The sequence below is a fragment of the Pleurodeles waltl genome, chromosome 4_1, assembly GCF_031143425.1.
Source record: "Pleurodeles waltl isolate 20211129_DDA chromosome 4_1, aPleWal1.hap1.20221129, whole genome shotgun sequence".
NCBI classification, from domain to species: Eukaryota; Metazoa; Chordata; class Amphibia; order Caudata; family Salamandridae; genus Pleurodeles; species Pleurodeles waltl.
In genome coordinates, this window is record NC_090442.1 from 586,683,026 (window position 1) to 586,705,465 (window position 22,440).

The following is a 22,440-nucleotide window of genomic DNA, read 5'->3' on the forward strand; positions in this document are numbered from 1 at the left end:
GTGGAACAACGAATGGGTCTGTGGGCCCCCCTTATACAGTAAAAGCAGAGAGCACCTTTAGAATGGGAAACAGTCTTTACCATGCAATGTCTTTACTGCACAAGGTGAGCACATATGTTGAAAGTGTGAATATATATATATATATATATATATATATATATATATATATATATATATATATATATATATATATATATATATATATATATATATATATATATATATATATATATATATATATACACATATACACACAGACACACACCCCATGTATGTGAGTATATTACCTACTGGCAGTCACCAGTAGGCAATTTTAGTTTGGACCAGTTTCCATAGAAAAAGTGTTTTCTGTTTGCCAACAACTTTGGCACTGTTTCATAAATATTTAAAAAGTTTTCAAAACTATTGTGCCAGTCACTTCAGAGGCTGTATTGAGTTTTGGGGTGATTTCTCAAATAGGGGCCGAGAAAAAAGGGGGGGGAGGGGGGCAAAACGTGTTTTCCCCATGCAATTTCCCAACAGGATTTTAGACATGACTACAGCCTGAACTGCTGAACGGAATTACACTAAATTTGGGAGAATGCTAGATCTTGGTCCAGAAAGATCTCTTTTTGTAATCTGGAGTAAATCTGTTCAGTAGTTTTTGAGCTATTAAAGAAAAATGTTTGTTGTATATCTAGAGATGTGGATCTACCTCAGTATATTGGCGTATCCATGCGCCCACAGCAATGCCATGATTGGCTGGTCACAACGTTGTGAATCAGAACACAGTTCCTAGGGGGGCAGGGAGAGATTAAACAGGATATAAGGGGTCAGAATGGAGGTACCCCGATACCATGGGATCGATGGAGGAGGCCTCTGAGGAACCCCTCATGGGCATCAAATTGCCAAGAAATATTTTTGTGGGGGAAGGTGGGGCAAGGACCCATGGAGTCAGTGCGGCCCCCCATGTGAATCCAGAGCAGATCCGCGGATCCAGATACCAATAAAAAAAAAAAAAAAAAAAAAAAACTAAACCTGCTCACAGACCCACTCACTCACACATCCACTGATACACACACACAAAGCCACTATGACACCCAGTCACAGACCCACACAGCCACTCATACAACCACTCCAACAATCACTCACAGACCCACAAAACCACTATCTCACCCATTCACATATCCACACAGCCACTCACACACCCACACAACCACTCATACACCCAAACAGCCACTCTCACAATCATTCACAGACCGACAAAACTAATTGCACAAATACTCACAGACCCACACAGCCACTCATACACTCACACATCCACACAATCAGACATTCACACACCCAAAGACCTACAAAACCACTCACACACCCACTCACAGAACTACACAGCCACTCACACGCAGTCATACACTCACATACTGACTTACACACCCACACACACAGCCACTCACAGACCCACAGCATGGCATACGCAACCCCCCACTGCGCACAGCCAAAGGCTGTGTGCAGCTGCAGTTGGATTAACGCATAGTAAATTAAATATTACTTTTTGTTTTTTTTTAAAAAGCCCTAGAAATTCACTGATAAAAAAAAAAAAGGTTACGGGAATGTTATCGTTAGATTCAGATTTTACAAAAACATAACCATAGAAATTCAGCAGTTATAGTTGTACTTAATTTAAGAAACAATAACTTGTGCCCTACGGTAACTACAACTCATGCCTTTGCCATACACCCATAATTACCCCACATATAACATAATGACACCTTCAATGATAACATTGATAATATCACTCCAACATTCCTAATAAAACTATTGATGAGAAAACTGTGCATAGCCTGAGGTGTTTAATGATGGCAATAAAAGCCCATTCTCTTAAGGCTGCTTACAACAATCCAAGGTAGGTAAGCTTACTATTTCTCCAGCCTACCTCTAAAGTGTGAGGGAAGGCACTTGAAAAGCTGGATAAATGTGTGGAAGTAGAGCAGCTTCAACTAGTGTTCAGTTGATCCTATTTTCAGTTGCAGGGCTGAAAAGATGGATGGATATAGACTTTGCAGGAGCATTCTTTCTGGCAAGGGTCTGGTCTGCCAGACAGTCGCCCCCCATATACTTGAATCTCTAAGAATCTGCTTCCTACACTTGTGCCTTTATGGTTAAAAGAAGAATCATGCTCTTCATAATATCCTGCTCCAGTCCTACTTACATCTCTCTCCCTTCCACCATCTTTCTGCTTTTTAGGAACACTGGCTCTCACTGCACTTTCTCCACTACTGATCCTCTCTAACAGGTCAGCTTGTCTCAGTTCAGCCACAATCTGGGAGGATCCTGTGTGACTCTACCACCGTCTTGCTCATCATTATGGGAGAGCCTGCAAGAGGTAGATAAACTGCTTTAAAAATAAGGTATACGGACAAACACTTTCATTTCACAGGGAATCACCCGGCAATTAATCTTGCTTGTTTGCCTTAGGGTAACATAAGCTAAGTTAGGGCCAGGCATCTCAGGAGGAATGTATAAACCAGAAGGAAGTTCACTGGGAATCGTGAGCCTCACTCCTGAAATACACTTTTCCAAATATGTAAAAAAAAAAAAATATATATAAAACAAAAACACCTTTAAACAGCAGGCTTTTCCATTAGTATTTTACCAAACAGATACAAATGCCAAGATAGTACAAAAAATAAACTTGAAAAACTTTCTGTATTACCTCAGAAGATCCATCATTGTTCACATCCGCCACAGTTCCCGGTGTGGCTGTCGAATCTAAATCGGAGCTCTGTGAACCTGCTCTTCCTGGAGTCTGAAGCACAAAAAAGAAAGAACATTTGTATTTGATTACCTAGAAGTTTGTTTGTAGAGGTTTATACTGAAATTATATTGCTGTTGTTCATAACAAACCAAGGTCAGCACTCAGACGATACACTTAACAATAGACATTGTTGGATGAAAAATAATTTCCAGCAATTGGGGCGAGGGCTGTGATCTTCCTTGAAACCTCAAAGAACTACAAAATTTATCATTTTTCTCTATTTTTCTCTTCCAAGGCTGTTCGATCTGTGAACAGGTTCAAACAGCAGTGCAGTTACCTTCTCACTGCCCTTTGCTATTTCTGCTGCCCTTAATGCTACCCTCGCATATTCTTACTGCTGTCTGCAACATGCCAACAGCCCGCACTGTACCTTTCTTTGGCTAAACAATAGAAACAGGGCGGCTGGGGGCATGCTTAATTTCTCAACCCACTCAAAAAATACCTATGGAAATTGAGATATAGGAAATATAGAAGGGGCAGAAATGAGTGAAAATAATAAATATTTGATATAACATCATAAACATTATAAAACTTAGTGAAAAATACAGAGATGTTTCAAGGTTCTGAAGTTGGCATTTTCTTGCCCTAACCATTTAGTGCCTGCAGACTGATCCTGGGTCACATGACTAAGTGTAATTGGCAGTTGGACTTTGTGTATTGCTCATAGACAGATAGATAAAGGGAATATAGATGTTGCCAGGATGGGCCACTCCAAGTCAACGAGGGAAAGGAGCCGTCACCTACCACACTTGTTAATCACAAAAGCTCTGCCTGGGGACTCTCACAAAAAGTTTGGAACTGGTCCTTTGTGACCCCATACAAGCTAGAGCCAGGACGGGGAGGAAGGGAAAGCCTGACACCTCAAGGGGAGTAAACCTCCAGAAGCTTCATCTACATTAAAGTGGGTACCGGGTATAAATATTGGACCCTTAGTTCTGTCTCTTCACAACAATTCTGGACTTGTGGACTCTACCAGGAAAAAAGACTGCTGTGGCTGGTGAAAGGACTGCCACTCTGCTGGACTGCTGCCCCACTGTGCTGATCTGCTGCCCTCCTACCTCGGCAAGAAGGACTGGGCCTGCATCTCTAAACTCAAGACTCCATATTGACTCCAAGGACTAGTTGGCTGGCCTCCTGATCAAAAGCCACAGGGACAGAATAGGCTTTCAACAATCATGAATTCAGCTCCTGGACTCTGCCATCTGCGAGTCCCGCCCTCCCAAGTATTGCCAACCCCAGTCCTAGACCCCTGGATGTGGGTCTGACAGTGCTCTGGCAGCCCAACTGTGGATTCTGCAGAACATTCAACTGCACAATAAGACAGCGCCTCACCCGACGCAGCTCCACAAAACCACAGCAGCTCTACACATCTCCTTGTTCGAATCTTGCATCCTCTCTGTTGCGCAACGCATCCTCACCACAGGACTCCACATTTCCTCGCAACCAGGATTAAGGCACTGTATTCAGAGTGCCTAAGTGGATCCTTTTAGCCAGCCCACGCTCCTTCGCTGTCGGTCTGAGCTTGTGATTTTGCCCCAGTCTGGAGCAACGAGTTAACCACAGCTGGTGGTTAGTACTTTTTGGCGATATTTTAAACTTGCATACCTCCAGGTCCATTGATTGAATTTTTGTTGTTATAGTCTTGATTCATTTATTAACTTTTTTCTTGTATTGCATTTTCATTACTGGCTGAAGTGTTGTACAAATGCTTTACTCACTGCCTCCAAGTTAAGCCTGACTGCCCTGTGTCAAGTTACTAGATGGTTGAGCACAGGTTAATGCAGGGTTTGCTTGTGACTTCACCCTGACAAGGATTGTGGTTGTAGCCTGAGTAGGGTTTCACCACCCTCAGCCAGTAACTCAGTCTATTACAGGGACCCTTAGAAAGAGACCAGACCGTTCACGGGAAGGTATAAGCACACACATGGGACGGGACTAGCCTGGGGATCCTAGGGAAAGGAAACAGACGGAAAAGGGCCAGCATAACAAGAGAAAAGGACTTGATGTCAAGACGAAAATGGATTGAAAATAATGGATTCCACTCGAAAGCTAAGGGGACTTCAAAGGAGCGCAACCCGCTGTGAATACTTTCACCTTTAAAAGATGGTATCAACTGAAGACTCAATGTGAAAAATACAAATGAGGTGCTGATGAATACAGGGGATCCAAAATCACCATCTTTTTGACCAGATAGTGGGATCCAAACATACATACTGCCAGTGTTTAACCTTGTACAGGACAGGACTATTAAAATAGGAAAACAAAAACAATCCTGGTCCCGAAACAATTTTAGATGTGTACCTCGTTCTGAAGCATTTTCTACATCTACTCAACTCAATGTCTGGTTAAGTCTTTTGTCATTGGAGTGTGGGGTTGGAGTGCGATTATTTGGTTATTGAGGCAGCTCACCAGTATTTATACAATAGGTCAAATACAATAAACCATGACAAAGACGATTTGAGAGATATACCACTGTATTAAAAAACATTGCATGACGAAAACTTTCTTCTAGTCGAACCTGCAGGATAGGTGGCCCAATGATGAAATAAAAGGTAGCACATGCTGAAGTGAGGGGTTCACTGTTCTTAAGAGTGGGAATGGCGCTATCTAGAACAGGATATATGTTATTGTCTTTAAATATGTATGATAGGAAACAAGTATGTACCATACATGTATAATAAGCTTTTCCTCAGTGAACATTTGTGTGGCTACGTGTGTAAATCTAAGGGTGCCTGGATAGATACTCTTATACTTCTTGATGTGTTTTATAGGTTACTGGAAGACACGGTTTGGGACAATACAAATTGTGCTACAGAACACTTGCCAGTCACTTCAAGTATTCGGAATATCTGACCACTGTGCAAAACGCAAGCTATTTGGGTGGCATGCCTTAGAATGTGCAGGGATGGGTGTATGCATGTAGAGTACTCAGACCACAAGGTGTTTACCCCAGTGTAAATGCTTAATAAACAGTTGTGAATGAAGTGGGAGGGGGGCCCTTGGTGACTCAAAGGGATTCTGCAAGCAGCGGTGTTCATACTGCTGGTGCTGATATCAGAAATTTGCAGACTGAAACCAACACCCTAGCTGCCCGTTCCTCTGCCCCCAACAATCGTTCCCGCGTCATGCACTGAAGGCATGCGATAACTGACAAAGGCTCTGAAAGGCTCTGTAGTTCAGAGTTCTGTATTAGTAGGGGCCAAACGTTTGGATGAAGGCCTCAGAGTAGAGATAGAAGGTATTAAACAGCTGGCGAGTCAGCCTGGCAGGGAGAATGATCCTTGGCTGATGGGTGCCTGACTGAAAATGCTAACTGCCTGTTGTGAGATTGAAATAAAACCTCTAATAATGAGAGCACAGCCATGAAAAATTAGAAAGGCTCTCTCGGATTGCTGGAAGGTCACCTGTCTGGGGCTGTAGCAGCAGGTACAAAGCAACAGTGTGGCAGCAGGAGAGAAGTGGGGCTCCTGCGAGGGTGCAGTGATCCGCATGTGTCCATGCAAAACTATGCCAGAGTATCATGTGGGGGGGGCAGGGTCCCTCAAGGAATCGGATTATAGAAATAACGTGTTTTGGCTTTATCTTGTCTCCTTTTGCCCACCTCTGCCCTTTTTTGGAGCTTCTCCACTCCCCAGCTTGAGCAAAGACTTTGTCATTAAAACCAGCTTCTGGAAAGAGCCACCACTGGATCCTGTAGGAAGAGTATAATACAAGAATACTGTCAGAATCCCAGTGAAGTAAACTAGTGACCATGAGAGGTAGGTTTGAGTATGGGAACGGGAAACTGACAGGCCACTTGGAGTGAGCAAGCACCAGGGATTCCTAGCGCTTACCAACCTTCCTTTTATTTCAGAGGCTGGCAACAGCTCATTAACCCAAGGTTCTGGTACAGAGAAGTATTACCCGTTCCTCAATTTTAAAGTATGCCCAGAAGTCATCTGTATCATAGTGGTTGTCAATCCTGACAATGGACTTCAGGCCTTGGATTTAGAGCAGGAGCATTCCCTTCTGAGCAAGAGACGCAGTGTGGTGCCAAGATGAGTTCTGCAACTCAACCCGTGCATAGGGGAAGGGCATTGGCACATCTGAATATGGATTTCCCTCATCATCCTTGTCCAGAACAGGATCCACATCTCTAAAGAATGTTGTGGTGACATTCAGTGGCAGGATTAACATAGGGAGGAGTAAGAGTTTGTATCCCAACAGGATCACAGTTGAGCTATTCAAGTGTCTTTCAGACCTACTAAATCCCTATCCAATGAACTTGTTTCTAGGCAAATTGGATGCGGGTAGACTGCCTGGGAACAGAAACCCTTCTATATTTACGCTAATTCATAAATCAGGGTTGCCCACTAACACATGTCTATCAACTTGCCCCATTAGCTCAGTAAAAACTAAAATACTCAATAGATTTTTTGTCAAAGGATTATTGACTCCAATTACGTCATGTTATCCCTCGTAGGCCAACAAGTTTACATCTGTAACAGCTTTACTATTGAATACAAAGAGTAGGAGCTATATATGGGCCCTTAGCAGTTTGGACACTAGGGCCTAATTATGAGTCTGATGAGCGGGATAACCCGTCCGCCAAACTCCTGACAGAGTGGATGCCGCTGTAGTGGGGGCCACCCCGCCAGACAGAAGTTTCCAGCTAGGATAACAGGCGGAAACTGAGGTTCCCACCCATCAGCCTAGCAAAAAAACAGGTGGCAGCAGTGATTCACACAGAACCGGTCACTGAGGTGAGAGTAAATGGCACACTCGCCTCACATTTTGGACAGAGCACACTATAGATGCCCATATTTCTGTTGGCCTAGTGAAGCAGACCCTCATCTGTTGATTAGGAAGGACCTTATGCAGCCTCTGTGCATCACTTTTAGCTCGTCTGCTGCATGCAGTTGGAGTACCTTTCTTCATATGGACAGATTCTGTTGGACATTAGACTGGGGTGGATTTGAATGTGGGACGTCTCCATCAGGCATTGGACTTTGTGTGTAGGTGGATGAACACCAACGGGATGCTGCAAAGTCAGAAGTTCTGCTAAATCACAAAACTCCCAATAGTAAGAACTGATCTAGGAGGCACTGATCTATAGGCACCTACCACCTCTAACGTGACGAGTAATCTCGGAGTTTGCATAGGTTTCAACTTATCAATGATTAATCAAATCTCTGTAGTTTCTAGTAGCTGCTTTTTCTACCTGTGTCATCTAAGGATAAAGAAATTAATCCTCACATTTCGCCATACAATCATAGTGCAGAACGCCTTGTGCATGCTCGCTCAGATTTTTGCAGCTATGCATATCCTGTTCTGCTAAGCATAGGCCTGGACACTGCAACATTTACAGAACAATGCTGCCAAAGTTCTTTTTGACCCAGAGAAAATCAACAGTCTCAAAACTTATCAGACTGATTTCCTGTTTATCAGTAAAAACAAACAACTCACTTCAAAACACTTTCCATTACACATTGAATGATCCACTCCATGAAGATTCTTTTTCCTAAAAGATGCCTTTATGCTGACCACTAGACTATTTTCCACTGCTTTCCACCTTTTCTTAGTTTCTAACTTTCCCCCAGGGCTCATCCCTCAGTCCCATGCTCTTCAACGAATATATTACCCTGCTGGCCCACATCGTCAGATCCCATAATCTCAACATAATATCCTACACAGATGAAAACCAACTAATCTCTTCACTCACAGTCAAACACTCCACCACCAGAACCAACTTCCACAGATGCATGACAAGCGTTGCTGACTAGATGAAGAACAACTGCCCGCAGTTGAACACAGACAAGACAGAAATACTGATCTTTGGCAACAGCAGCCACATATGGAACAATTCCTGGTGGCCTTCAGACCTAGGACCCGCACCCACTCCCTCAGACCAAGCCAGAAACATTGGAATCATCAGTGACAACAAGCGCACCATGACTACCCCTATACACAAGAAACACTGTGTCACAGGCCCTCATCACCAGCCAACTGGACTATGGCAACACCCTCTACATAGGAATCGCCACACACCTCCTACAAAGACTTCAGACCATAAAGAACACCGTAGCCTGATTCATCCTCGGCCTTCCCCGACGAACCCACATCACCACCTACCTCAGGCAATTCCACTAGCTCCCCGTACAGAAGAGATGCCAATTCAAGCTTCTGTCCCACGCACACAAGACTCTACACAACCAAGGTCCCGCGTACATTAAACACTGCCTGAACTTCCACCAACCGTCGAGAAGACTATGCTCAGCCTCCCTTTCACTTGCCAATACTCCCCACATCTACTGAAGCGGAAGTGGAAGATGCTCCTTCTCCTGTATTGCAACAAAAACCTGGAACAGCCTCCCAACACTCCTCCAGACCATCACCTCATTTCCGGAATTCTGAATGGCCCTCAAGACCTGGCTGCTCAAATAGGCCTCCAGGACCTGCAAGCACCTAGATATCCTATCGGGAGATAAGCTACACTTTATAAATCCTTATTGACTGACTGACTGATCAAGCTGAGCAGTCGAAGAGCTTTCAGTGGTCCTCAGAAGAAAACTCTAGATTACTCGCCATCCTACCACCCAGAATTCAGAAAAAAGACAATAATATAGCTTGTTCCTCAGCAAAATTAAGTATCTCGCCTTTCCCCTCTTGGTACTGTTGTTGACTTTCTCTAGATCCCCAAGAAACCATTCTGGGTGTAGAAGTGTCACAGGAGGAGTTCAAGAGAAACTGCATCACTGCCAGGTCGGACAAGAGTCAACCGCTTACAGACAAATACTTACCATACGTGTCACACACATCTGATATGCTCAGTATCTGCTCTGACTGATCAGCACAATGTAATCCTGCTGCACTTTATTACAAATAAATGTGACTTAGTAATGCTACAGTTTTCAGCTTGTATCTGTGTTTTGTTTTATCTTTGTACAATAGTCGGATACCATGCTTCCTTTCGGTGGAACCCATGGCTAAGTTTAACAACTAAGCCTATGTTGCGTTCACGAACCGTAGGCTGATCAGCCCTGCATACTGCAGTGCACTAGTTCCCAAGTATCAGTGCTTGCTGGGACATGTATGTTTTATGTGATGCCACTGCATATTTGTACTTAAGTTTACAGTGGACTAAAACCCGTTCTGGGTGGAATTAGGGCTCTATAACATGATATGTTAACAAATGAATAAAATAGGCAAACCATTCCACTTGGCGACATAGACAAACCCTTGTCACACCTGTTGTAGAACTCTCACACATTCCACATTTCACGGGTCCTATTCTGCAGAAGTGGTGGCCCTACATTTCATTAATATGCTTTAGACTAAAGAAATAATTTGGAGGGTCCTAACAGGTACACTGTCTTTTTTGTTAAAAAGATAGCAAAATCCTGGTTGCATCCATTATCATACACTGAGAGCTCATTGAAAATTGAGTGTTTTCCGTCTGTGACCCTCAAAATTATCACTGCACAATGCTGGCTAGATCATTCCAATGGCTCTCAGCAGCATTTTGCACTCATTTTAATTATAAATAAATATCACGTCTCTCCCAATTCACTCACCTATCAATGTCTCCTTCATGCTAGAGATTAATCGCTAAGGGGAGGGTTTGGGGAAAGGGACAGATGGTGAATGATTTATTAAGCCGGAATCTGCTTGCTGACCTCTCAATCAGTGCAGAATCGCTGAAAACCACCTTACTACTTGCCCGGCGGAAAAAGTTAAACTCAGACAGTGAATGGGATTGTGGCCCTGGGCTGTCAACACCGAAACATTTTGTTTTTTAATTATTACAACAACAAAACATCAGGATTTTAGATCACACCACTGTGACAAAGTGAAACCCCTTTTCTCATACAATATTTGCATGGGTGCCTGAACACACGTTGGTACTTATTTTATTTTGCAAGACACTTGCCAGGAAAGTCTTGCAGTTGAGTAGAACTTTAAACTAGTTATCCAAATCAGTGGTGCACATTTAACCAACCTCTCGAATATGAAATCGAAGTTGGCCAAAGCAAAATTTGAACCTGTGATTTTCAAGCTGCTGGAAGATTTCTGCAAAATGAATGTTGACACATAGAATTATCTAAACAGTTACATGCATTACATCTTCTACTCCATCAACATATTACTCTGTCAAAGTGACTATATCAACAATTACAAAATTGTCAAAGGAGTTTTCAGGTTTTTACCACTACCTGTGACCCACTAAATTAACCCAAGCTCAAACTTCCATCTACTTCTTTTTTTTTATCATTCCTTTGTTTACTTTTTTTCGAGTATACTATTATAACCGCTTTTATAGAGTAAGGGCCTGATTACGATATCCTGTGTGCTTTTTCACAAGTTCCGTAGGACATAAAGGAACTTGTAATAAGGCGGACGGCCCTAAATATTATATAAAGTATATTCATCCTAACACCAATACTTAGCCTCTCCTTTTTCATTACCCCTAATCTAATTGTCCTTATTCTTACACTAGTATTAACCACAAAAGTAATGCCCGAATTTCCCAGAAGTTATGCCTACGTATTTTCTACTCAACAAACATGAATAATAACTAACCATAAAATATTTAAAATTAATTTTACTAAATGTAATGTGTTATCGCTCTAATGCAATCCCTGTTATTCTTAATTAATTGAATTCATATTAATGTTAGTGTTGTGATCATTCTTCTACACATAATACTAAATATAACATTTAATTTATGTGTATTTAATTTATTGTAAATACTTAAAATTTACATAACATGCAGACTAAAACAAATTATTAATTACATCACATTAAGAATTCTATTGCAAATAAAATACGAAATATATTGGTGGTGGAGCCTCCTTTTCTATTCAGTTGATTTTATTTGTTTAACTTAGTTGTTTATTTTTGGATTAAATAAGAATCATTTAGTTTAATATATTATTTTTCATTACCACTTACCCTTATTTGTTACAGTTTTGTGGGGGTCCCTATGTATTTCCCCATTAAGTCAATGCATTGATGCAGTGGTGTTACATTATGTTGGGACTCATTGGGAGTGCCCTATTAATGAGGCTGTTACCGGCACAATCGGTTTTAAAAGGGGACTCATGAAGACTCTTAAAGCCTATATCCACAGATCCAAGAGTATCAACTGGTAATATAGCTCCAATATCTCTGCAAAAGTCTGAGTATATCTGATAGGGTTCAGATCTAATCCTGTTAATAGATCACAGGCTGTTAATGAGTCTGCTGCAGAGAAATGTTTTTAAGTTGTAGGCTACTAGTGTGAATCCTATTAAGAGCCATCAGTGGGTTCAGAGATCCAGGAATGATTTGCACAAAGGAAGTTCCAACCATGTTAAACTAGCAAAGTAGAACCTGAACCATAAAAAATATATCATGGAGAGCGGTAGTATTTAAGGTCTATTTTTAACCGCCAATAAATAATTTTATGTTGGGTGCGCTATCCTTGGTTATTCATAACACAATTCTTCATGTGTTATTCCAATCTGTTACATTTTTTGTGCATTCGGGCAACGTTTGTTTTCTTCCACACCATGAAGACAAGATAAAGTACATTTTCAGTAGTTTCTGCTGTCTCTATTTGTACCATTCTCATTTTGTTGAAACCAGTTTGCCTTTTCAAATGTATGCTGCATTCAAATGTATTTTCAGCTCTTGAAGCAGACTGTATTGGAGGTTGTAACAGTTCCTCTGTTGTGAGTCTCACTTGTAGACGTAGCTAGGACACTTAAATATCCTTTCGAGTGCTCCTCCTTCAGACAGAATTGTGGAGTATGGCATGACCTGAAAGCTCGGGCTCACTCTCATGCAAGGAAAGCAATGAACAGGCAGGCAGAGATTGTACAGCCCTCAACAATGGAGCTAGAACAGTTTTCAGAGTGGGGGTGCCAGCCATTGATGTGCACTCACTTAAGCTGGTGAATAATCCTAGTGCTTTTACCAAATAAGACAAAGCCTAGCTAGCAGAGATTCTGGGAAAATAATGCTGTCTGGTGGTGCTTTTTGAAGTAAATTTTCTCAATATATTGTCAAAACACGGTTAAGTACATTAGTGTGATTTACATAGCATATTCTATAGCGAAATTACTTCTTTTTGCAACTAAGTGACCAAAAAAAACTACTGGCTGCCAACTCAGTTACGATTAGGTAGAAAGCAAGGCCCTGTTCATTTTTCACAACTTGTCATAGTATGTATTTATAATGACCTAGAGAACTATGGTCTATGAAGAGAACCTGGCACTGTTCTGTCAACCTTCAATTTCCAAGTTGTGATTTTTTGTCTCCATTTGGGTTAGTGACCCACAATAAAACCTTTCACAATAGTTTGGAACAAACTATAGTACGACAGTCTATCATTGGACGGCCTGGGGTTCTATATCTGTCCCTATCTATCTCTATCTCCTTATCTCTAACTCCCCCCTCTCTTTCTCTACTTTCTATTCTTTCGGCTAATGCCATCGGTAATGTGAAGTAAGAAATGACAAAATTCAGTTGGTGGTGTTGTACTGCCTCTCATTAGTGGCTATACAGTCCCTCTCTAGTCTGCACACAAAACCTCCAAAAAATATCTAAAGATAAATCAAAAGTGAGCTCAAGAAAACATTAAGGGCTTGATTACGAGGCTGGCGGTCTCGCGGTAGCAGTCAGGAAAGCAGCTGCTATGGCAGTTGGACCACCACATTATGACCCTGGTGGAACGCCTTCCCTGCCAGGATAGGTGATCAAGATGGGCTAACGGTGGTGAAAATAGGAAATCAGCCAGAGCGGCGCTGCATGCTGATTACGACCTGATTCTCCATCAGCCTTTTCATGGCGCTACCACCACCATGAAAAGGCTGGCAGAGAATGGGTGCAGAGGGACACGGGGCCATGCACTTGGCATGGGCAGTGGTCCCCCTGCCCAGCACCGTTGTAATGCTCACAGTGTGCTGTGCACACAGTGAGCATTGCGAGTGTGCTGGTGCACCCTGCGACGGCAGCATTGCCGCTGGTTCGATTACAAGCAGGCGACAATGCTGCCTCCACTTTCCCGCTGGGCTGTTTCCACCCGTCAGCCCAACAGGAAAGTCGTAATGGATCCGGCAGAAAGGTAGCCAGATTGGCAGCAACCTCCCGATCAAATGTTTGGCAGACTGGTTATCCCGTCAGCCGAACTCGTAATAATGGCCCTAAGAAGTTTTCATATATTTATTTGACATTGCCACAGCCTTGGTCCTCTGCAGCTTTAGAAAGTTACATTCCCAAAAGAAACACCTGTGCCCAGTTTGTGTAATTTTAGAAATTGCCCAGTTCTGAAACATTGAGCCAATTCAAATCTAATGAACATCCTTAGAACTGTGCCAAGAGCAAGAGAAGTAAGACCATCAGGAATATATTGCGTTTGTAAAATATTAAACCACAAGTTCTGTGTGTCTAGGAGAAACAACACACCATAGGGCTGGTCTGAAAAAAAATATTCCCCTCAACAATGTACTACGGTTGTCCTTCCTGAAATAGTGGGGAACACCAAGCATACAAAACACTGAGCCGTGGCCAGCACCAAATAAGCAAGAGTGTGGCCTATACCATGCCATGCTCTATAACTAGAGATGCCATATCAGTGGAATACCATGACTCCAATCTTTTCAGCTACAAATCACTGATATCAGGTGGGTTAATTCAGATGGTTACTATGGCGACAAATGGAGAACACTACTCACAGACTGCGCTGATTATTTTAAAAGTAAACACGGGGCTGAAGTAATGGCATCCTATTGACATGAAGCAACCTTAACACTGTGGAGCAAAGGCATTGCTGGACAGGGCCCTTGCAGCATAAAACCCAGGCTGGACAGCACCCTAACCTAACTGCCTCAACAACACCTTAGTCAGGGTCGATACCTGAACATATAAGGGTGAGTATAAAGCACGGGTACTCACAAACATTTTCCCAGGGGCCAAAAAGTTTGGTATGTGATGTGCCTGGGGGCCGCATTGATGCCAGGGCAGTGGCGGTCAGGTGGGGTGGCTGGGGGAATTGATGGCAAGGTAGGTGTAGGGGAAGCAAAGAATATACATCTAGTGGCTGAAATAAACAATGGGAAACCAGAAAACCTGGAATTAATCCCGGCTTACCCACTTTTCCAAATTGTGTGATCCTAGGCAATTGTTTATTGTCACTTTCTCGCCTTTTTCTGCATTATCACATTTAAGATGACCTCAAAATACATGATTCATGGAGTGCGCTGCACAAAACCTGCTTCTATGTTTGATTTAATAAAACTACAATGTTGTTTATGTATGATAGGAACCCAGGCCACCCATAAAGTGCACATACCAAGTAACTTGCCTCTTTAATTTACTATTGGTGGTGTTCTCAGGGTAAGGGAAATAATTAATGTTTCCAAATTTATGTTTGAAAACTATCACTTTAAATGAATACATCTCAATGCACTGATGAAATAAATTGTACTAAGACGAAAAGGTTCTGCATGTTAACTAAATACACTTTTTTACTTTTGAAGCAACTGTCTTAGTTTTACACTTATGCTGCAAGATGTCTTTAAAAATGAAGGCGTTTCTAAAGTTAAGTGCAGGAGTCCTTAGTTACTTCCTTTCTTTAACACCGATTAAGTTTGACCTAAATGATTGTGTGCGTATTTAATATTTTTGTTAGTGGGGAGTCGGGCAATCAGCTGCCCAGTGCTCCTTTTGCCCCAGGGGCCGCATGTAAAGGTCAGAGGGGCCGCATGAGGCCCGCGGGCCGTACTTTACTAAAGGATGATGCTGACTGCTGCATTCAGTAGGTGAGCTTAACCCTTACTACCACTCGCCAGCCCACCAAACCATATCCCTTCCACGTAATTTGTGACACAAGAATATTATTATTTTTGTGACTGAGTAAGGTAGAATATACACTTCAGTTTGTAAACCAATTTACGCGAACAACCTTGTTATTTTCTAAAGCATATGTTGTATGCGGGGAGATTGGCAAGTGTTACTACATTCCTGAACAGCTACTTATAAGAAAGAACTCGCACACTCCAAATTCCGGATTGGATCACAAGAAACTGATTCTTACTCGCCAGGCGAGGGCCAAATAATGGTAGCGCAGTATTCGTAGTTAATGCACCCGTCACACACACCAAACAATATTGTGAAAAGAAGGAAAGGTGAATAATCAAATTAGATGAAAAAACACACGGACAAAACTGTGTTAAATAGCCAGAATTGTTAGTGTTAATCAAACAGAATGTGCTCATTAATACCCTTCGCTAAAAAGGGAGGTAAAACAATTAGTGGAATTAACTATTCTTCTAGATATTAACCACCTGATTATACATTTAGCAGATAATTACGAGGCACGCCGTGTGCTGACACTTTTATGGAGTGATTTTGCACATTTATATCTGTGCATTTAGCCCCAACATTTTGCTGGTGGTAATGTGTCACAGTTTTTGCTTGCTGTCATGTGGTTTTACCAGGTGTCACAGTCCTACTTCCCATGATGCTGATATGTTTTGATGTATGCAGATTAAGCAACTGTTTTCTTTACCTGTGTCAAAAAACTTTTCCATACTGTAATTATCCCATTTCATACTCGTGCTGTTCAAGAGCATCCGCAGATCTACATTTTAAAATGCCCTCTTTTGCAGCCCCAGAACTGAAAGGAAAACACACCTTTCCATGCTGGAAGAATTACAATCAGTTTATCATAAAAACCTTGCAGAGACACGACTTCCTGCCTTTGAACATGGAGAAAGTGTTACAAAGAAAACAATTTAAGGGCCTCTTCATGGCTGGCCATCCAGCTTAACACCACAAAGGTATCTGGGTTTTCTCCGCAGTCCACACCCCTAGTGTCAGTCTGTCATCCTGGTCCCAGAAGGCTGTGTTTAGTTTATGTATGGTAGGGGGTGAAGCAGGTTGGAGAGACAGCCTCTACATTTCAATCATCTAGCAAATTAAATGAATACAAGTCAACATATCTTTCGCTAATAAGTGAAATACAAATGGTTCCTTGTTGAATAACGTTTATTTTTTGTGGTGGAGCGAAGGTGGTTTGTGAGAGCAGGGAAAAATAATGCAGCACCCCTGCTTCCAGCTTTACGTACTTTGAGGCGAGTAGGGAATGTGCTTAGCGCTCTTAATACATCTGTTTATATTTCGCAGCTGTACCTCTTTCCCCACTAGATTTGGGAATTTACCAAACATACATAAAATATTTTCAGAATATTGTTCTACCTGCCATTGGCAACCCGAACACTCGAAAAAGCCCCCGATCACTTATAGTTCGTCGTCCCATCAATTTCACTATGTATTCTTCGGTATTTGGAGTTCTCAGATTCAGTTCCCTTCCAACCCCATCAGATGAATAGAAGTGGTGCAGCTCCTGGATAAATGTGTAGATGTCCTATACCAGTACTCAGCAGAGAGAGCAATAGGGAGGGCAAAAGAACAGGGAAGCCGCTGTCACTGACAGAAAGGGGCGGAGCTTTGTCAGGGGCGAAAATAAGAATATGTTGTAAAACACTTGCAGGATTAAACAGTGCGATAGGAGCAAGCAGTGGCTGCCATTTCACTTCCAAACTATAACGCTCTCGATTTGCATTAGAACATGCAACTAGTTGCAAAAGTTAATTAAAAAAAGTATGCCCTTCCTGTTAAAGAAAGCGTACAACTTGGAGGGAATTCATGAGCCAAACCGCTCGACTAGTACTGAATCCAGATATTTAACCACTCTGCTACACCTTCATGTATATTTGAAGGCATATTACAATAACTGACAAGTGGATCCACGTTATACGCCAGCTTAGACGAGTTAGGTCAGCAAACAATATTTAGCCCTTTGCGACTACAGACCATGTCAATATTTAAAGCAATACTGCAAGTCCCAGAATGCAACGTATTTGTTGTTTAAAAAAATAAAATAAATCAGCAGTGTTTGAAGGCGTTGCATTTAGCATGGACTCTCTTGTCAGTTAATGATGGATGTCACTGGTTGAGGAAGCAATGTGTTGCACATACACGTAACGTCCTGACGGCTAGGGAGCTATAGAAGTGTGTGAAGCTGCTCCGATGCATGCCATGGCTTGAGCATAGTTCAGAGATGCATTACAGCGGAGCGTTCGGAGGCGAAAGGGACTCATAAGGAGGAAGGTGAGCTCACTCACCAACTGCAGTATCCTCCGGAACATGATTACAGAATGCTCGGTACAACTCAGAAGCACCAATTATCGGGGGGCTTCAGCCTCGGCTGCTCCGACCAGCGGCACACACACCCCACTTAAGCGCAGCTAAGCGGCCATCAAGTGACAGGCAATCCCTGCCGCGGAGACGAGCATAGAACAGAACTCGTCAGAGTCACGTGCTCGCATTTTTCGGGGCGGGACATTCACCGGAAGTTGCTTGAGAGGGTTCAGGAAACGGAAACAAAAACAAAATACAGCATTTGGAGAAGGGCATGAGTAAGGCGTGACCAGAACGACGCGACCATGCTATAATTATGACACTATTTTTTTTTTTGTTTAAATCAAAAACGCTCTGTTGATTACGCTGCGATGAACGCTATGCCTGATCCTACTATGGACGCTATAGGAAGTCGCCTTACCGACATGCGCCTTGAGAAGTTTTTTTGATTTCCGAATGTAAACAATCGATTTATTGTTACTTGAATAAATCTATGGGAGTGCACCTATGCACACACCGACGGGGGTGTAGCGAGGGTGACAATCACAAATCTGCATCACGTAGGCCTCCGTGCATACTCAATAACTGTGACAGACGCCACGGAATGAGTGCAGGCCTGTACTAGTAATAACGAGCGGTGCTGCACCTTTATTTTAAATCCTCGGGCCGCGCCGGTGTTCTGTCTATGCATCCCCGAACGCGATGTTGTGCAATGCCTGGAGAGCACAGCATATGCTGTTTCAGGCAATATGTTTAAATCTCTTTGTATACTGTAATATGCACGTGGACATATTCAATTAAGCTGCCCTTTAAACTCAGTTGTCCATTAAGCTTTGTGTTTGATTGAATAATGGCATATAATGTTATTTTTTTAACATATATTTATAATATAATTTCCCAAAAAATCAAAGGTTAAGAGGATGTTATAGTTAGGCGAGATTTGCATCAATGAAAGGAAAATAATTATTTTTCACGGATCCCTCGGTGTAAAGTATTATTATATTTGTTCACAATAGCGTTTCTTTTTGTTAGTTTCAATAATAGCATATAATGATGTCTATATGAGATTTATATAATAACAATTATATATATTATATAATCACATAGTGTATGTATATATATATATATAGAATAACATATAATGATAGAAGAATAGCACATAATGATATGAAAAACAAAGGTTATGGGGACGCTTTAGTTAGGCTCACTTTTTAAACGTACAAAACCATAGAAATTAACCTATTACAGATAGTTATTTCAACTAACTATAGCTTGTGCCCTCTCACACCATGCACAGTTTTCTCATCAATAATTTTACAGCAAATTTTAAAGTGACATTATCAATGGTGTTTAAAAGATGTCATGAGTGCTGTAATATCTGGGGTAATTAGAAGTGCATGGCGAGGGTGCAAGTTATACTTAACCCCATTATATTATTTTACTTGTAGACCCGGTAGGTGGTGGTCTCCAGGTGGCGGGCGCGCCCCCGCATTGTTATTAACTATAGCCCCAGGGACATGGTGGGCCCTGGGGCTTCTAAAAATCACTTTACAACACTCTATTCCCTCCCACTGTATGTAATCCCACTCCACACTACTCCACTCCACTATAAAATTTTCTTAGACACGACTCGCCCATCCACTCCATTGTACCCCACTTCATTCTACTCCACCCCACTCCACTCCAATCTAACCTAACCCAATCTACACCATTCCACTTCAATATACCCGTCACCTCCCTACAATCTCAGGGGTGTGGAATTTATTAAAATATCTACTTGTACAGGGGACAGGTTGCTTCTCAAATCTACTTGTCCTGTAAAAAGATCTACTTGTCCCTTTGGTGCCATGTAGTGTGGCGACAATTTATGGCAGCAATCTCATTATGTAAGAGCTCTGATAATAGCGTCTCTGATTATGCCAGGGCTACTACCTTAGTAGGGCTTGAATACTTGCAGTTTCAATCCCTACTGTAGCAATTTCCTTATTTTTCCACCATTCTGCAGATCTGCATACTGGGGCTGGAGGAAGCAGTAAGCAATAGTTCCAGGGCTGGAATGCCTTTGAGTCTGCAAACCTACTAACCTGCATGTTTTAAAGATTTTCACCAGCTTCTCTCTAATATTTTCCCATAATAAGAAAGGTTGGACATTTACTCCTGACAATGGCAGAATTAGAACTTCTTCCAGGGTTGGGAAGAAAGTGGCTGGAGGGAAAATTAACTTGCAAATGCTCAATAGATTTTCACATGAGCAAATCTACACATCGTATTTACCCATGCTAAAATACAGTTCACAAATATTTTATAGGGGTACGACATATACCATGGGTGCACTTTTGTGACTTTCTTTAAGAATTTGGGGCCACATGTCAGTAGGTTCAGATTTGCGACCCGCAAATTGCGAGTCAGAGAGACTCGCAATTTGCGAGTCGCAAATCCGAATGTAGGATGGTGTCCCTGACACCATCTGTGATTCGCAAGGGCTTCGCAAATGCCCACCTCATGAATAATCATGAGGTGGGTCGCAATTTGCGACCCCCTTGCGAATGGCGGCCCTCACAGGGATGGTGGCCTGCTGGAGACAGCAGACCACCATGTCTGTGACTGCTTTTTAATAAAGCAGTTTTTTTGTTTTTTTTGTAATGCAGTCCGTTTTCCTTAAAGGAAAACGAGATGCATTACAAAAACGAAAAATGAAACGTTTTCGTTTCATTTTTTCAGAGCAGGCAGTGTTCCTCAGGACCACTGCCTGCTCTGAAAAAATGTTTACAGTGATATTCACAATGGGGAAGGGGTCCCATGGGGACCCCTTCCCTTTAGCGAAAGTGTTAGCACCCATTTGAAATGGGTGCAAACTGCGATTGGTTTGCGCCCGCGTTCGCGGTCACAAAACAATCCTACATTGCACTGCGAGTCGCAATTAGGAAGGGAACACCCCTTCCTAATTGCGAGTCGCAAACCTGTTTTGCGATTCGGTAACCAGGTTACCGAATCGCAAAACTGGGTTTGTGCATCGCAATGTGCTTTTTGCACGTCACAAACAGCGAAAGTCGCTGTTTGCCACATGCAAAAAGCTACCTACATGTGGGTCTTGGTCCCTAATTAGGTCTGGTGTTAACAAAACATTTTGTTTTTTATTAAACTTCTATTTCTCTCTCTTTCGGCTGGCTTTACTGTGAGCAATCACATTCTGCTCTTCCACAAGGAGCATATTGGCACACAAAGTAGTTTTGTTCAGTGTCAGGAACTACAGTGGCAATCAGTGACGTAACAAAACTGGAGGGTGCCCCTTTGAAAAGAACATGGAGGAGCCCCCTCTCCAGACTCACTCAGGCCAGGTGCTGAAGGGGCCCCCAGGAGGGCGGCTGCGGGGCCTTTGTTATGCCACTGGTGGCAACGTGTGCTTTTAGAGTTAAAAAATGTTTTTTGTTTTTTTTTGCCAGTGTTTGTTACAGTGTTGAGGGCCTGATAGCTCCCACAACAATAAAGTGTTACAAAAGCCATGTCAAAACAAGACACGCATTGATGAAACTAAAAGACTTATAAAAATATGTCAGATCAGTTGGCTTTGTCAGTGTTTGTTTATTTTCATGCTTCCCATAATCGTGTTGAAAATGATTACACTGATTCTCCATTAGAAATATTTTTGGGAAATACTAGCATGCACCAACACATTTTACTAAATGACACTTCATTTGCATCTAATCAGAGAGCATTCTGGGAGCATTATACTTAGCCTCATAGCCTAAACTTTTCAAACATGTGCATACACGTTTTTTTTTTTTGCACTGGAACCAACGTCAGTAGTGAAGTGTGACCTTAAAACATTTATTTACAGCACTCACCCTAATAATGAAGGATTTCAAATAATGAACCATAAATACAAGTTCGAACAGCATTATCTTTTGGAAACATATTACCTCAACTGCAGAGAGTTCCACTCTCTGTGAACAGGCAGCCAAAGGGTTTGTGCTGCAGAGGGTTGGGCCTACTTGTCCCAAGGACAAAGTAAACATAAAAACTTGTTTCCCTTGACCCCAAACAAGATTTCCCGGGCGTTCCACCGCTTTCCAACCTTCCATTCTAATCCACCCAATCTGTTCTACTCTAGTGTACCCCACTTCACATTAATCAATATCCCACTCTACTCCATCTAATGTACCCCACTCCAATTTAGCCCACCCCACTTTACCACGCTGCATTCAGTCCCAATATACCCCACTTCACTCCAATCAAGCCCTCTAAAACTCTACCAGCCTCCACTGCAGTCTAACCCACTGCAACCCAATCTACCACGCTCCAGGCTTGCACAATATACTCCGCTACAATCTACTTCATTTCATTCTACTCCACTCCACTATACCCAACTCTCCTCCACTCCAACCTACACTATTCCACTCCAATCTAACCCTCTTCAAACTACCCCACTCCAATCTACTCCATTATACCCCACTCCTTTGTACCACAATCTACCCCACTCG

At 42.2% G+C, this 22,440-nt stretch overlaps 1 protein-coding gene across 1 annotated transcript in view; it reads right to left on the minus strand.

Annotated features, from left to right (window-relative positions):
• EEA1 (early endosome antigen 1) overlaps window positions 1-18,147 on the minus strand; it is a 497,109-nt gene extending 478,962 nt beyond the window's left edge. The window contains exons 1-2 of the mRNA XM_069228969.1: window positions 17,944-18,147; window positions 2,693-2,785 (exon numbers count right to left, since the gene is read on the minus strand). Of these exons, the coding sequence (XP_069085070.1) occupies window positions 2,693-2,785; window positions 17,944-17,967 (117 nt within the window). The 5' untranslated portion in view covers window positions 17,968-18,147. The remainder of the gene's footprint in view (window positions 1-2,692; window positions 2,786-17,943) is intronic.
• Window positions 18,148-22,440: the final 4,293 nt, after the last annotated feature.